General features: G+C 41.6%; 3 protein-coding genes across 3 annotated transcripts in view; 1 reads left to right on the top strand and 2 right to left on the bottom strand.

Moving 5' to 3' along the window:
• LOC146261087 (muscleblind-like protein 2a) overlaps positions 1-16,445 on the top strand; it is a 133,421-nt gene that overhangs the window by 34,117 nt on the left and 82,859 nt on the right. The window lies entirely within an intron of this gene.
• On the bottom strand, positions 2,257-14,055 carry LOC146261091 (myosin heavy chain, fast skeletal muscle-like). The gene is made up of 35 exons (XM_084667603.1): positions 13,947-14,055; positions 13,625-13,717; positions 13,467-13,530; positions 13,253-13,351; positions 13,010-13,113; positions 12,789-12,927; positions 12,567-12,685; positions 12,291-12,440; positions 11,897-12,067; positions 11,402-11,705; positions 11,192-11,256; positions 10,979-11,066; positions 10,729-10,846; positions 10,131-10,254; positions 9,743-9,879; positions 9,223-9,478; positions 8,888-9,130; positions 8,621-8,797; positions 8,303-8,448; positions 7,336-7,426; positions 6,778-7,167; positions 6,566-6,692; positions 6,309-6,427; positions 5,991-6,187; positions 5,695-5,878; positions 5,319-5,484; positions 5,099-5,223; positions 4,698-5,006; positions 4,255-4,458; positions 4,047-4,172; positions 3,719-3,889; positions 3,466-3,570; positions 3,273-3,368; positions 2,969-3,100; positions 2,257-2,849 (listed from the first exon to the last, which is right to left on the bottom strand). Exons 1-35 carry the CDS (start codon positions 13,950-13,952, stop codon positions 2,832-2,834), a joined length of 5,163 nt encoding a protein of 1,720 aa, XP_084523729.1. The 5' UTR covers positions 13,953-14,055; the 3' UTR covers positions 2,257-2,831.
• LOC146261090 (myosin-13-like) lies at positions 14,336-15,074 on the bottom strand. Its single transcript, XM_084668597.1, has 3 exons — positions 14,868-15,074; positions 14,615-14,758; positions 14,336-14,509 (listed from the first exon to the last, which is right to left on the bottom strand). Exons 1-3 carry the CDS (start codon positions 15,072-15,074, stop codon positions 14,336-14,338), a joined length of 525 nt encoding a protein of 174 aa, XP_084524723.1.

Genomic DNA, 16,445 nt, shown 5'->3' with positions numbered 1-16,445 from the left:
CACAACCAAAACATTGTATACAATATTTACATGTCATTGCTTTAACTCCCATTACATTTGAGTGTTACATAGTAGGGATGCACCGGTAAGAAATTGATAGGCCAACACCATGTCTCATGCCAATGTTTTAACTGCACCCTCAATTTCTACAATGTCAAAAAATGTAATAAACATTTTATTTTCTGATGAGGCTTTTAATTTCTTCTCACTTTAATTTAGGTTACTTTCAAGTAATTTTTCCATTTAATTATGAAAAGAATTATACCGCATTCAGACATTAGATAAATGGCCACCAATTTGATATGCTATACATATGGTGGACACATTGACACGTCACTGGAAAAACAAAGTAGCCCAAGCATGGTGCCTGTTACATGTAGGCCAGCGACTCGTCTACGCTCAGATTCCCCACAGTATCAGTGGCGCTGCTGTCCAGTGCTGATTACGCACTATTGCTCACAGCTGTGTTTTTGTTCACCTGTTTCTAATTCTTGTCAGTGAAGTATATAATCTGTATTTTACTTTCCCCCATTCAGTATCTAATAGTAAACAAAGGTTTGTCATTCCAAAATAGCATTTCAGTTATGAGACAAAAATTAATTGTATAACATTGTCAGTCATTCAATTCAAAACACAGTATTATATGTTTTGTCCACAATAGTGGACAAATAGCACAAAGTGTTGAGTTGTATCTATGTGCCTGATCTCAGTAAATGGATGTAAAAATAAAAAGTGTCTTACCCCAGAGGTGGAAGCTGTCTGTCCATAGAGGCTTCTCTGTGGGACTACTTATATATCGTGGAGAGTGATAAGCAAGCAGAAGCTAATTGTGGACTACTCTCCTATAAAGGAAATAGATCTGAAGCCCATCCCTCCCTTCCCTTCTTCTCCACATGTTATATTTTCATGACACAGCACATTCCTCAATGTGTTCCATATTGCTCTCTGTGCATTGCTTTTCGTGCATTGCTTTCTGTGCATTGCTTTCCATTTCCTTAGTTAGAAATTTATTTTTTATGGGTTGATTCAGATACTGCTTACTTTTTTAAGTACAGTCAATATTAAAGGTTGTAATGAGTCCAGTACTAGATCCCAGGGTCCTGTAATATGCCGTTTGATTCTAAATGAATGAATTAAATAAATAGGTAAGTACTAAATAAATAAATATGGCTATGATATACACCCTGAAATAAAAAAAAAATTGCAATAAATATAGCATTCTATAAATATATAGCTAAATCCATTTACCCCCCAAAAAATACACATACTTATTTCAGAATTACTTTCAAAAGACAACATTTTTTTATTTCATAGGAATTTTATTTCATAATGCCACATCTATTTATTTCTTGGGACCTTTTTATCCTAATGCCACATTTATTTCTATACTGTATTTATTTCCAATCCTACTAATTAAATTGCTTTTCACCTCCTGAATAGCATTTTCAATGCAATTGCATTGGTTCGTTTGTAACTTCTGAGTGATCTAACATGTTAATCATGGTGGTTTCTGCACGGGGAAAGGGATTTGGTATACAAATTGTGTGTTAATAGACAGTAATATCATGTTTACTGTACTGTCACACATTACAAATCAAAACACATCTGTTTAAAACCGCTTAGTCCACTTGATGTTAATTGCTCTGCCTCCTTCTGTTGTTTTTAATGTTGTTGTATGCTTGTAGTATATACTAAAGAAATAAGATGTCCATAAGTAAGTGTTGTATGTTTGTTACAAAACAAAATACAAGTATATGTATTTTAGACACCTATCAAAGTTACCTGGATGGTCAATCACATACATTCCACACCTTCAGTACAGTGTCGTGGGTAGAATATTACCACTTGTATACTCTTCCTTTGCCTCAGTGTAAGTATTTAAACGTACTTTGTTTATATTGTCTGGGTTGAATTACGATCTAAGTATTCATTTGTAATGTAGTGTCATAAGGGGCTTTGATGGTCAATATGGCTATTGCCTCAAGAAACCCAAATAAGTGACAGGTACACTTGTGTATTGTTTGCGGTCTGCCCAGGGTAACCAGTTATGTTAGATCAACGCAGAAGAAAATGTTGCCTGGACGTCAAGGTAGTTGATGAATACGTAACTTATTTCTTTAAATAAATAAATAAAATGAACAGGGTCTATCTTGTGAGCTTGATTAGCCAGTGTCCAGAAGGCTGACATTATTGTCCAGATATAATATCAAATGAATGCCCAGTGTCCAGAATGCTGACGCTTTCTCCAGATGGAATATGAAATGAGTGGCCAGTATCCAGATGCAATATCGAATCAATATCAAATGTCAAGAGAGCTGACTTTTCTTGTTCAGGTATAGCATCACATGAATGGCCAATATTAGGCTCACATTTTGTCAAGATGCAATATTAAATTAATGTTAATTATTTCAGCAGTTTATTGTGTATCCCTTGCAGTCACTAATGGGCACACTTTTTTGAAAATGTTTTACTCAAACAAACATCTTTAGACTAAGCTATCAGCTATAGCACCTTTAATAAACAGGCCACAGTAGCTCTAAAAATCTCACTTTCTTATAAATACTATATTTAGGAGCAAGACTACACAGGCTATGTGTTTTCAAGCTTAATTTGGATGCAGACATTTTTTATATGCTTTATGGACCATAGAATTTAATTTCTATGTACAAAGTTGTGCAACCTGAGACAACATGTGTACGTCCTACAACAAACCCACAAGCCATGTCATTTTGTAGATGTTTAGTTTTATTTTCAAAAATCCTCAAAATACCACTATGTACATATTTTATGAAACACAGCAATGATTTACAGGGCCTTGTTCAGGTTGGTGTCTATTCCGCATCTTTTGCCTGATTTTGAGAAAGACAAAAACAGGGAATTATTTTATTGTATTCTATCTATATTTGACAAATGGTCTGACAAAACAATGTACTGCACTTTATTCCTTGGTGTGACAGCAGATCTTTACCTTTCCAGCATCACGACTCTTGGTTCTGAGCTTGTTGACCTGAGATTCAGCGATGTCGGCACGCTCCTCAGCCTCCTCCAGCTCATGCTGAACCTTCCTGAATTTGGACATGTGGGAGTTGGCCTGTTCCTCCTGAGATAAATTAATTTGAAAAAGATTCCTTACAAATTTTGTAAGTGCTTGCTGCAGTGATCATTTAGACAAGAACAATACCATTGGTAAAGCCATATTATATATATATACACTGAAAGCTAGGAAGGCTTTATTTTGCATAAGCAAGGGTCAAATTAGTTATTAGACTTACCGCCTCCTCAGCCTGTCTCTTGTAAGCCTTCACTTTAAGCTGCAGTTTGTCCACCAGGTCCTGAAGTCTGGTTACATTCTTCTTATCCTCCTCAGTCTGAAGCAGACAATAAGGTCAATTAGAATGCTATGTGTCAACATGAACTGTTATATCCCTGATCCCCAATATGCTGATTTTGACTGTGCGTTGTTACCTGGTATGTCAGCTCCTTGACTCTGCGCTCATATTTGCGGACTCCCTTGACTGCATCTACACCTCTCCTCTGTTCAGCCTCCACCTCAGTCTCCAGCTCACGCACCTGCAGCGAGAACCGGAGCTCATGGTGAGTCCATCACTCCCATGCTAAAAGGTCCGTTTGAACAGCATTACAACCGGGGAAAGGGGCTTACAAATATTTGACCTTTCTCAAGGCAACAGGGATTTATTTTCAACTTTTGCAAACTTACCCTGGACTCCAGTTTCTGGAGCTGCTTCTTGCCCCCCTTCATGGCCAGGTTCTCTGCCTCATCCAGACGGTGCTGCAGGTCCTTGACTGTCACCTCCAGGTTCTTCTTCATCCTCTCAAGGTGAGAGCTGGTGTCCTGCTCCTTCTTCAGCTCCTCTGCCATCATGGCCGCCTGCAGCAACAGAATGCAGCTTGCTTGAACTGAGGAACCGTATGCACACAAAGTATATCTTACCAGGTTACATGACGTGGTTGATGCGCCCTTGAATACAGTGCAGGTAGCAGACTCAATCGTGACTGTACTGGCATACTTAGTTATCCAAACTCACATCAGTGATGGCCTTCTTGGCCTTCTCCTCAGCGTTCCTGGCCTCCTGGACAATGTCGTCCACCTCTCCCTGCACCTGGACCAGGTCAGCCTCAAGCTTCTTCTTGGTGTTCAACAGGCTGGTGTTCTGGAAAGAGAACACACATGGATATAGCAAAACAAAACCTTTGCTGTGCAAGTTATTTATCGATGTCTTTATGTGTCCGCACCTGGGAATGCAGCAGTCCCACTCTCTCGCTGGCGTCCACCAGCTCCTGCTCAGCCACTTTGCGGCCTCTCTCTGTCTGCTCCAGACCTGCTCTCAGCTCTTCAATCTCTGCCACCATCAGACCGTTTCTACGTTCCACCATGGCAGCCTGTTCCTTCATGTCCTCTGAGGCACGGACGGCATCATCCAGGTGCAACTGGGCATCCTAGAAACACAGAAGAGTGTAGAGAGGAATGAGAAGATGCTGTTGCGTACAGTATGGCTTATACTGTTTTATACGGCTTCAGCAGTACTGTTTGTGCTGGAGATATATATTCTTTGTAAGGATGGACATTTGAGCCCCCATTTTCTTATTTTGAGTCTAGATCTGTAGTAATGGTCTGAAGTCATTGGTAATGTAATTACCTGCAGTATGCGCATCACTATTGCCAATATTCACGGTACCTTGAGTTGTGCCTGAACGTTCCTCAGCTGCTTCTGGGACTCAGCAGCCTGGCGGTTAGCATGGCTCAGCTGGATCTCCATCTCATTCAGGTCTCCCTCCATCTTCTTCTTGATCCTCAGGGCGTCGTTCCTGCTGCGCACCTCAGAGTCCAGGGTGCTCTGCATGGAGTCAGCCACTCTCTGGCTGTTCCTCTTGATCTGCTCCATCTCCTCATCCTTCTCTGCCAACTTCCTGTCCACCTCACCCTTGATCTGGTTCAGCTCCAGCTGCACACGAAGAATCTTGGATTCCTCATGCTCCAGAGTTCCCTGAATGAATGAAAATATTTGCAAATGTCAATCTTAGTTGTGGTGATTCCAAGAGGGTTTATTCTTTTCTGGGAATTGTGGAGAGTTTTTACCTCAGCCTCCTCCAGAGCCGTCTGGATCTCAGACTTCTCTGTCTCCACTGTCTTCTTGGCCTTCTCCAGCTCATGGATGCTCTTGCCAGTCTCTCCGATCTGCTCGGTCAGGTCGGAGATCTCCTCTGTGATTTGAAAAAGAAACATAGTTTCATTCCAAAATGTATTATCCGATGTACTTGACATGTGGGAAAGCACCACACACAACTTTGTAACTCACGTTGCAAGTTCTTGTTCTCTCTCTTCAGAGTCTCCAGCTGGTCAAGAGCCTCCTCATAGGAGTTCTTCATCTTGAAGAGCTCTGTGCTGAGAGAACGAGCCTCCTTCTGAGCTCCCTCCAGCTCAGCCTGGCCCTCCTCAAACTTCTGCTTCCACTCTGCAAGAACCTAGGAAGAAGCACATGACAACGACATGAGCATGACAATAGAGTTCTTCAGCCCCAATTGCAGATTTTGGTCCATCTAGGCAAGTAGGCACATCCCAAATAAGTCTTGCAATGTATGCATTTATGTATATATGTATTCAATTAAACATTAATACCCATGTTCCACACGTACAGTTACATCAAAACCTCGAACTGGCACAATATTTTTCACCTTGTCAAAGTTCCTCTGCTTCTTGTCCAGGTTGGCAGCCAGGGCATTGGCTCTCTCAACATCAATCATGAGGTCCTCCACCTCTCCCTGCAGTCTCTGCTTGGTCTTCTCCAGAGAGGCACACTTGGAGTTGGTGGCCTCAATGGTCTCCTCAGCTTCCTGAAGACGCTGAGCCAGCTTCTTCCTGTTGACACAAATCATGACATTGCAAATATGTTCTGTACTGATAGCAAGCTTGGAGGGGTTGACAATAATGTTATATTGGGGTACTATGAATGACTATCTTTTGGACTTACTTGGCCTCCTCCAGCTCCTCTGTCCTCTGGATGGCATCAGTCTCGTACTTGGTTCTCCACTGAGCCACCTCAGAGTTGGCCTTGGACATGCCGCGCTGCAGCTCTGCCTTGGCCTCCTGTTCCTCCTCAAACTGTTCCCTCAGCAGGTCACAGTCGTGGCGGGCAGATTGGACACCATGGGCCAGTGCGTTCTTAGCCTGAGAGGAAAATATTAGGAGACATGGGTGATATAGTAATGGACAAAAAAAAGTATTTGATAACTTCTGTACTCTAAAACTGTCATAGTTAGGCAACATGGGGCTTCTTTGGTTATTTTACCTTGACCTCCTCCTCAACAAGCCTCTTGAGCTCCTCAATCTGCTGGGTGTAGGCTTGCTTTCCCCTGGTCAGCTGGGACACCAGGGCCTCCTTCTCCTCCATCTGGCGAGCAAACTCACCTATGTGGAATTAAGAAAGCTCTTTGTTAGGTCTGTTTCTTGATTATACTTGGTTATTTTCAATATACACCTTGTGGAACGTATTTCTGCATGTAGACTTTTGAACACATCAAACGTGTTTGATGCATTTTTTTTTACCATTCTCAGTGAGGAGTCTAGCTTTCTGTCCACCGATGTCGTTGAGCTGGCGAACATTCTCATCGTTCTTGGTCTTGATCTCACTGAGCTGGTCCTCAAGGGTACGGCACATCTTCTCCAGATTGCCCTGTGCAACAAACACAATGTTACACTCTACCTGAATCTATTTACAAATGATTGAAATGCTTATATCTTTCTGCTTTGATTCATACCTTGGCCTTAGCAACTGCTTCCATGTTGGAGGAGAGGTCGTCAATCTCCATCTTGAACTCACTCTTCTCTTTCTCCAGCTTCTGCTTGACGCGCTGCAGGTTGTCGATCTGCTCTCCCAGCTCTGCCACACTGTCAGCCTGCTTCTTCCTCAGGGCTGAGGCTGTGGCCTCATGCTGCAGGGTGGACTCCTCCAGGTCACGTCTCAGCTTCTGGAACTCAGCCTCTCGCTTCTTGTTCATCTCAATCTGAGCAGCTGTGGCGCCTCCGGCCTCCTCCAGCCTCTCGCTGATCTCCTCGAGTTCCCTGGACAGATCGGCCCTCTGCTTCTCCACCTTGGCCCTGGCAGCGCGCTCAGCCTCAATCTCCTCTTCCAGCTCTTCAATACGAGCCTACAATAGAAAAAACATTGTTTTGCATCAGAGTCTCCAAATTCTGGCCTACATATGATCAGAAAATGACTTTATAGACAACATGGATTTTGAGTACAAGCAAGTCCAATATCATCCATCCAAAAACAGGCAATATAACTTGTCTGGGGTTTAGTAACTACAACGCACCTGGAGCTCCTTGATTTTCTTCTGCAGTTGGGCACCCAGAGACTGCTCATCCTCAATCTTGCTGAGGAGCTGGCTGGTCTCAAAGTCCTTCCTTTATTGCACAAATGAATCCATGTCAGGTTTCGGTTTTGTGTCATTGAGTGGAGATTACATTGTAAAGCACATCCACCATTTTCATAACAATGCCTTTCTATGCCTAATGATTAAGATATTCAGCGATGTAATCTATGTTATCTGAATAGTATATTTAGAAACAAAAGTCAGTGTCATAGGTCTTTATTATTGCATTCCTCCAAGTTGAAGTAAGAAATGTGAAATGCATTGACCTACAAATGGGTTTGAACATTGGACATCGAAACAATTATGTGGAAGTCAAAATTGGTTTTAATGATTGCTGGAGTGAATGAAATCCATATAATGTCAAGAAAGTCTAATGATTATACAATACAGTGATCCCTCGCCACTTCGCGGTCCACTTATCGCGGATTCGCTATTTCGCGGATTTTCATAATGCATTTTTTTTTTTTGGGTGCATTGTGCTCTGCATTCTGATTCGCTAAAAACTCACTCCCGCTTCTTGTATCAAAACATGCTACGAATTGTGCTATCATTTTGTCGTCTCGTGCAGTTATGTGTACGTACATAAAACAGCTTGGCAAATTTACATTAAGTTGGCCAAATTATCTTGTAATTTCGAACATCTCCTAAACCCATAATGTCGACGAAACGGCCTGGACCGACAAAAGCACCTGCGGATGGGCCCAAACGGCGGAAGATGCTACCTATCTCAGATAAAGTTAAACTTCTGGACATGCTAAGGGAAGGTAACACGTGAGTCACTGTATTTGTATACATGTAATAGTTGCTAATTGTAAAAAAAAAAAGTTTTCTATTTCGCGGATTTCACTTATCGCGGGTCATTTTCGGAACGTAACCCCCGCGATAAACGAGGGATTACTGTACTTACTTCTTGATCTTTTCATCAGACTGCTGCTTGTCGTTCTCCAGGTCCATGATGGACTCCTGGGCCAGTTTCAGGTCTCCCTCCAGCTTTCTCTTGCCTCTCTCCAGGTCCATACGGAGCTTCTTCTCTTGCTCCAGAGAACCTTCAAGCTGGAGGACAAAACGCGTTTCTCATACTTAAGCTTTGATGTTAACAGCTCATTCATAACACCTTATATTATTATAGTGTAGTCAGACGTCATACTGAATCCCCAAACCTATTAAATTCATTACCAATAGAGGCAAAGTTGGATAAAAAGACAGAAAACATAACTTGACTCACGTCATCAACTTGCTGTTCCAGCTTGGTCTTGGCCTTGGTCAGAGTGTTGACTTTGTCCTCCTCTGCCTGCAGGTCATCCAGTGTCTGCTGGTGGGCCTCTTGCAGGGCCTTCTTCTCCTTGGTCAGCTTGGCAACACTTTCATCTTGAGATGCCATCTCCTCTGTCAGGTTTTTAACCTGCAGACAAAGACAAAGTTAGCTCAAGTTATAGCTAATGTTTGGTGTTTTTAACAAACTACTGCTCGGAAAGTGGTGAGATGTTGATACCTTGTTCTCTGTGGCATGCTTCTCCTTCTCCACTTTGGCCAGGGTAAGCTCCAGATCATCAATGTCCTTTTTCAGCTCAGAACACTCATCCTCCAGCTTCCTCTTCTTGGCAGTCAGCTCAGCATTCATCTCCTCTTCATCTTCCAGCCTCTCAGTTGTCTCTTTGAGTTTGGCCTCCAGCTGGATCTTGCTCTTGATCAGACCCTCACATCTCTCCTCAGCGTCATTCAGATTCTCTGATTCCTGAGAATAACAGAGGTTTGTTAGACCTTAATGAGGTGTGTGTGTGTGTGTGTGTTTGCGTGTGGGTGTGTGTGTGTGTCTTGCTCACTCACAGATGCAACTTGGAGAGACAAGTCATTCTTCTCTTGCAGGAGGGACACCATCTTTTCCTCCAGCTCCTTCTTGCGAGCTTCAGCCTTTTCAAGAGCAGCTTTGCACTTCCCATAGTCCTCTTTCATGTTGGCCAGCTCCTTCTCAGTCTCAGCACTCTGCAGGAGAGGCTTGATCTTGTAGTAGACCTTCATCCATGGCCAATGTTTCACATTCATGAACGAGCGGATGTTGTACTGGATGGTGAAGACAGACTCTCTGATAATAAGAAAAAGAGAGGCATGGACAAAAAGAGATAGTTTAGCCCGATGCAGATTATGCAATGTAAAGTCATTACTATAACCCATTCCTACATGTAAAGTCTATCACTCAATCAAGCCCAAGATATCCATCATTCCAAAATTCACAAGTCCACATCATGATTCCAACAATAGCTTCTTGGTGAAACAAAATGAATCCATCCCTAAAAGCAAGATTTGAATGCAAATACTTGAATCCATCCTTTTATCATTTCCATCTCACCTCCTTTCCATCATCTTGGTAAACTCCTTCCTCATCAGGTATCCCCGGGCAAGAGCCTGTGTCATGGTTACCAGATGAGCAAGCTTCTCATCTCTCATCTCCTCCAGGACACCAAGCAGACCAGCTTTGAAGAACACCTGAGACACAAGTATAAAACAAAACTGAAGTAAACACTTCTGGTGAAAACACATTGCTATCTAAATAGAAAGCAAAGGTTATGTATGACATTAGGATCAAATATGTATAATACAGTACATTTCTCATATGTTGTTGATTATTAAGATTGTTGGATTGCTCTCGAAACAGATACATTAGATATTTAATAACCTCTGTAGGTCACAAACATGAGTTGCCAGTATTCCATCATCATTAGTGTATGGTATGTTACCTTGGTGTGTCCAAACTTGTACTCGTCATGGTTAATATCAATGGACCCAAGCAACTTCTCAGACGCCTTCTTGTTGTCCATGAACTGGCCTTCGGGGATTACACCGGCATTCAATACCTTGTATCTGAATAGGGAGAAAATGTGTTTATTATTTGCTATGTTTTTATAGCCTGACGTTGTCATACTCATAATTCTAGTCAGAATTTGAGTCTGATAACTCTCCGTTGGGCTGTGACAATGGGGCCTGTTTCAACCGAACTCGTAAAACAAATGCCTCTTCGCTCAATTGGATAGACCTACAACCAATCAGAGCAACGTCATATGTTGTTTGTTGAAAACAAATTCAACCCATGCGCTCTTTCGTGACGTTGTTGATTACGTTACTGTTTATCATTTGTCCATCATCGCATAAAGTCCGCCCTGGCAATTACATTGGTCCGCTCAGCTCCTCGTTTTATATAGTTTGTCCCCAATACGAGCCCCTCCAGACCCAAGTTCCCGACCCTTTTTTTTGTGGGCGGAGCTAAGTTGGGCTGAAAGCCAGGCAATTTTTTTTATCCATCTACCATATCTTTGTTGCATTTGTGTGTAAGACTACCTCTGCTTGAAGTCAGCATAGATGATTCTGCTGGGGAAGCCCTTAGTGCAAATCCTAATACCCTCCAGCACACCGTTACACCTCAGCTGGTGGATGACCAGGTGGTTCTCCATCAAACCTGGATGAAAGATTTGGGGTCAGCTTTTTACTTTGTGGAACTTATTTATAGAAATAATAATAGAATGAATGTATTCTATGTTTAAGGTAATAATGACTACTGAGAAGTAATCCATGAAACAATATGTTATACCTGGAGTCTTAGACTCATTGGGGATCAGACAACGCACAAAATGAGGGTGGGTGCTCCTCAAGTTGGTCATCAGCTTGCCCAAGTTCTCCTGTAAAGTTGTTATAAAGCATTTATGTTACGCTCAGATATTATTCACAATAAAGCAAAAATCTTCACTAATATTAGAGTACAATCACAGTATATCACAAATTATATAAAAAAAACCTCACTCACTCTGAACTGAGAGGACACAGTCTGCATGGAACCTCCCTTCTTCTTGCCTCCTTTCTTTGAGGTATCTGTTATAGGAAAGTCGGGAGTTAGACAGCATAACACATGACTGTGTCTTATTGCTTGAACAATATTGTTAATTAATTAACAAATCATGTTAATATGTTCAATGTATAAACCTTTGTGTTTGTAATCTAATTCAACCATACTAACCCTCAGCTGGAGCAGCAACGTAGAGCGTGGCCAACAGTTTGGCTGAGGACTTTCCATACAGCTGAAGCACAGACTCATTCAGGGGATCCTTGTTCTTGTCCAGCCAGCCAGTGATATTGTAGTCCACTGTACCAGCATAGTGGACCAGGGAGAAGTGGGCCTCGGCCTTGCCCTTGGCTGGTTTAGGCTTCTCAAATGCCTTGTTTTTTCCAAGATGCTGGTCATACAGCTTGTTCTTGAAGGAAGTGTCTGAAGCCTTGGGGAACATGCACTCCTCCTCAAGGATGGAGAAGATTCCCATTGGCTGTGTAGAAATATACTTTGATCAGTCAAATATACTGTGTATAAGCGTGGGCTGAAACGGTATAATTGAATAAGACATATATTAAGCACTGTGATATGATAAGAACATGTCAGTTTAATGTATCTACATGTATGAAAAACCTTGTATCCTTGCCAGGTATGAAACATCCACAGTTTTTACAGACACCTCACCTTCTCAATAAGCTCAATGCAGGCAGCCAAGTCCATGCCAAAGTCAATGAAAGCCCAGACAATGCCCTCCTTCTTGTACTCCTCTTGCTCCAGGACGAACATGGTGTGGTTGAAGAACTGTTGCAGCTTTTCATTGGTGAAGTTGATGCACAGCTGCTCCATGCTGTTGTACTGTAGATTTGCAAAGTTTGGCAGAAATTTATTGCGTGATCCCACCATACCAAATGCATTTTTTACTTTATTTGCACCTGATTTGTGTTCCTCTGAATCAAATCATTGAAATAAAGTAGACACTATCTGTATAGTTTAAGGAAGCACCAAAGGAACCATTTGATACATTTTTTATGTATTTCTAATAATTTGTCAAATATTGCCATAAGGATCTCAAACTCACGTCAAAGATCTCAAAACCAGCAATGTCAAGCACACCGATGTAGTAGTTCCTTGGCTGCTTGGTGTCTAACATCTGGTTGATGCGGATGACCATCCACAAGAACATCCTCTCATAGATGGACTTGGCCAGAGCCATCACTGAGTTGTTCACCTGTGTAACATCAATGCTAACAGTTACTTTCACTGTCTTACACAAATGTTATTAACTTATTAATTCAATGCAAAGTGATTACAAACAGTATCATTATAAAATGACTGCTCTCAAGTCTATTGTTACCTGAGGCACTGTCTGACCCTTGGTCACAAACTCATTGCCGACCTTCACTCTGGGGTAGCACAGGGCTTTCAGCATGTCAGCTGAGTTCAGACCCAGAAGGTAACCGATTTTATCAGCCACTGGGGAGGGATAGGAGCAATGAGCATCAGAGTGCAACGTTTATCACAGGAATATAGTTAAATGCATGCTCTTTAGAACTTTGATAGAAATAGTGTGTCTTACCATCTGTGCCATCTGGTTCAGCCTGCTCCTCACGCTGCTTCTGCTTGAAGTGCATGTTGCCGTGGTGCATGACAGCACCGGTAAACTTGTAGATGCTCATCTTCTCTTCAGCGCTGAAGCCCAAGATGTCAATAGCATCCTGGATGGGGAAAGACAGTTTACTTTAAACCATCAGTATATATGTTATTATATTTTCAAGTTGAACCCTTTTAGTGACTTACATCGGTGGCATCAAGCTCAACTGTGTCATCAATACTGGCCACAGTGATCTGACCCTGGCTGATCATGGGGTAGTCATAGGGGTTGGTGGTGATAAGCGACATTTCTGTGGAGACACAAAACTAAAATGACTATCAACCAAGGCATGTGTACATGTTATGTCAAAGGAAGAACCCTCAATGAGTGGACAAAAGAGTAAATGTCATTCAGAACATATTGTTTCTTTAATCCCTGCAGTGCCTCACCAACAAGCTCAGGTTTGTGGTTGGTCATCATCTGGTAGAAGATGTGGTAGCCTCTCTCATCAGGCAGCTGGAAGCTCACTCTAGACTTCTCCAGCAGGTCTGTGAGAAACGTGGTTGAAAGGTTATTAAAACAAGAGAACAGTTTGAGTCTCAAGTGAATGGACACCAACATGTATTCAAACGATCATCTGGGAAGTAATTCAAACCAACTTACAGGTCTCAATGTCAGCACTAGCCAGTTTTCCGTTCATGTGGAAGTGAATCCTAATGAATTTACCCTGAAAGAGGTCATAGAAAGGGCTTTTTCAACGCATCCTATTGATTTCTAAGTTAGTGAAAAATGTGAAATGAATATTTTCCCTCCAAACTTACAAAGCGAGATGAGTTGTCATTCCTCACTGTCTTGGCATTACCGTAGGACTCCAGTAGAGGGTTAGCTGCAATGATCTGATCCTCAAGGGAACCCTGAAGGGAGACAAAACATTGGTCATTTAGACAGATCACCAATCATTCTCTTGTCACTAAATCCATAACCTATCAAGTTGCTGAATGAGTAATAACAAGTAATTTACAGTCTTATTTACATTGTGCTGTTTGACAACATATTTTGAGGGTATGAACTAGATTTTAACTTTACTTAGGGAGTTATTTTGTTTTAACATGTAAGGGGACAGATTTAAATACAAGGTCATACCTGCATTTTACCGGGAACTGGTTCCTTCTTCTTCTCACCTCCAGACACAGCAATGGTGGCAAAGTACTGGATGACACGCTTGGTGTTGACAGTCTTTCCAGCACCAGATTCTCCACTAGTTAATGAGATGATAAAAAATATGATTTAGTGTGCATTAACTAAAATAAGTATTGTCAAGCATCTTGAGTCATTAAGCATTATAGTCTTTATATTTATATACATATATAGAAATATAAAAAATATACACTCAATTAAAGTTTCTAACTTACGTGATTAGGACAGACTGGTTCTCCTTATCTGAAAGTAAATTGACAAATAAATGTGTCAGAAGTGATACGAGTAGCAACTAAGAATGCATCCATCCATCTATATATGACTTCAGCCATCTATCAGTGAGCGTCCATACCAGTCAACATGAACTGAAAGGCGTTGTCAGAGACGGAGAAGATGTGGGGTGGAGCTTCCATACGCTTCTTCCCTCTGTAGGCGTTGACCACTTCCATGTCATACACAGGGAGCCACTTGTAGGGGTTCACCGTGGCACAGAAGAGCCCAGAGTAGGTCTGCATATGAGCAGAGTAAAGGGAAATATTGATATTAGAGCCCAAGTATGGTAAATTTTCGGAGGGTGTATTTTGCCTCCTTAAGGTGGCTCATCATTTTCTTACGTAGATCATCCATGCTGCATAACGCTCTTTGAGGTTATACAGGACAGAGGCTTCATTGAGGTAGGTCATCATGGCCATGTCTTCAATCTTGTCAAATTTAGGAGGGTTCATGGGTGAAATGTCTTCTTCTTTGAAGGTTTTTACCTGAAAAACGTCAATAACAAACATGAAGCCTACACTCAATGAATAACACAGACATGTACAGAAACATCCACTAAATGTTTTTTTCATTCCGCGCAAAGTATCCTCTTACCTCGTCAAGGATAAGGACTTTCACATCACATTTCCCACCGTCTCTTTTAACAACCGTACCCTTAAGGTACAATTCCTTGGGATCAGGCACGTAGCAGGCATTCTTAGCATCAAATGGTGCAGCCTGGGCCTCAAGCCTCTCCCTCTCAGGCTTACGGAGGTAAATGGCGGCCTTGCCATATTGGGCCATCTCCGCGTCCGTACTCATGGTGGCGGTTTACTGGGAAAAAAGATATCACTGTTACCAAATGTATTCCTTCTTTTGATTAATACATTTACTATATCACTGTAAAGTACGTAGGCCTCAGAAGCCTTCAAAAGGTGTATACTAAGTAAAACATTATCATGATTAATTTTATACAATTACTGTAGTAGTTATACTGCTGGTCCTTAGGCTTTGAGCAGTATACATTAGTATTAGTGATGTGTCGTTTGTGAACGATTCGTTCATTTTGAACAAATCCTTACAAGGACTCGGGAGTAACAAGTCCTCTCAAAGAGTGAATCGTTCATTTTCTCGTGGCCGCGCATCGGGACTGTTGCATAGGCTCGTCCAAGTAAACAGAAATGATTTGTTAATTTCCTGACTCGGTCTTCGGGTACGAGTCTTTGGATCATTTTTCACGTGACCCGCATAGGCTCTGTACTGGTAGCTAGAGGAAACGAACGATTCGTTCATTTCCCGACTCGGTCTTTTACTACAAGTCTTTGGATAATTTTTCACGTGACCCGCATAGGCTCTGTGGTGGTAGCTAGAGGAAACGGACAATTCGTTAATTTCCCGACTCGGTCTTTCTACGAGTCTTTGGATCATTTTTCACGGGACCCGCATTGTATTTTTTAGTATAGTTTCCTCATCCCCTTTTGCGTGGCCACTGTTTTACTAGGACGTGAATGATATTCGCGATTCAGAATCAAAGAATCCGAACTTCCCATCACTAATTAGTATATATGTCTACTATGTCTAACTATGTCTCACCTGTTTGTCTTCTCCCAGATGAAATAGACTCTTAGTTTGTGCTGTAAAATACATTTGTTTTGAGTTTTTTTGTAGTTTATACACAAAAAGCACAACCAGAACATTTTATACAATATTTACATGTCATTGCTATAACTCCCATTACATTTTAACGTTACATAGTAGGAATCTTATAGTAAACAAAGGTTTGTCATCCCAAAATAGAATTTCATTTATGAGACCAAAACAAATTGTATAACATTGTGAGTCTTTCAAAACTCAATCTTAAATTTTTGTCCACAATAGTGGACAAATAGCACAAAGTGTTATGAGTTGTACCTATGTGCCTGAACTCAGTAAATGGATGTGAAAATAACAAGTGTCTTACCCCAGAGGTGGAAGCTGTCTGTCCATAGAGGCTTATCTGTGGGACTCCTTATATATTGTGAATAGTGATTAGTAAGCAGAAGTTAAATGTGGACTACCCTCCTCTAAAGGAAGAGTTAAACTTTTAGCCCATCCCTCTACATGTTTATTTTCCATGACACAGGACATTCCTGAATATGTTCCGCATTGCTTTCTGTGTATTGCTTTCCATGCATTGCTTTCTGTGCATTGCTT

Source organism: Hypomesus nipponensis, chromosome 12, assembly GCF_054491055.1.
Source record: "Hypomesus nipponensis isolate SF chromosome 12, ASM5449105v1, whole genome shotgun sequence".
Taxonomy (NCBI): domain Eukaryota; kingdom Metazoa; phylum Chordata; class Actinopteri; order Osmeriformes; family Osmeridae; genus Hypomesus; species Hypomesus nipponensis.
This window is presented reverse-complemented; position numbering and strand designations above follow the sequence as displayed.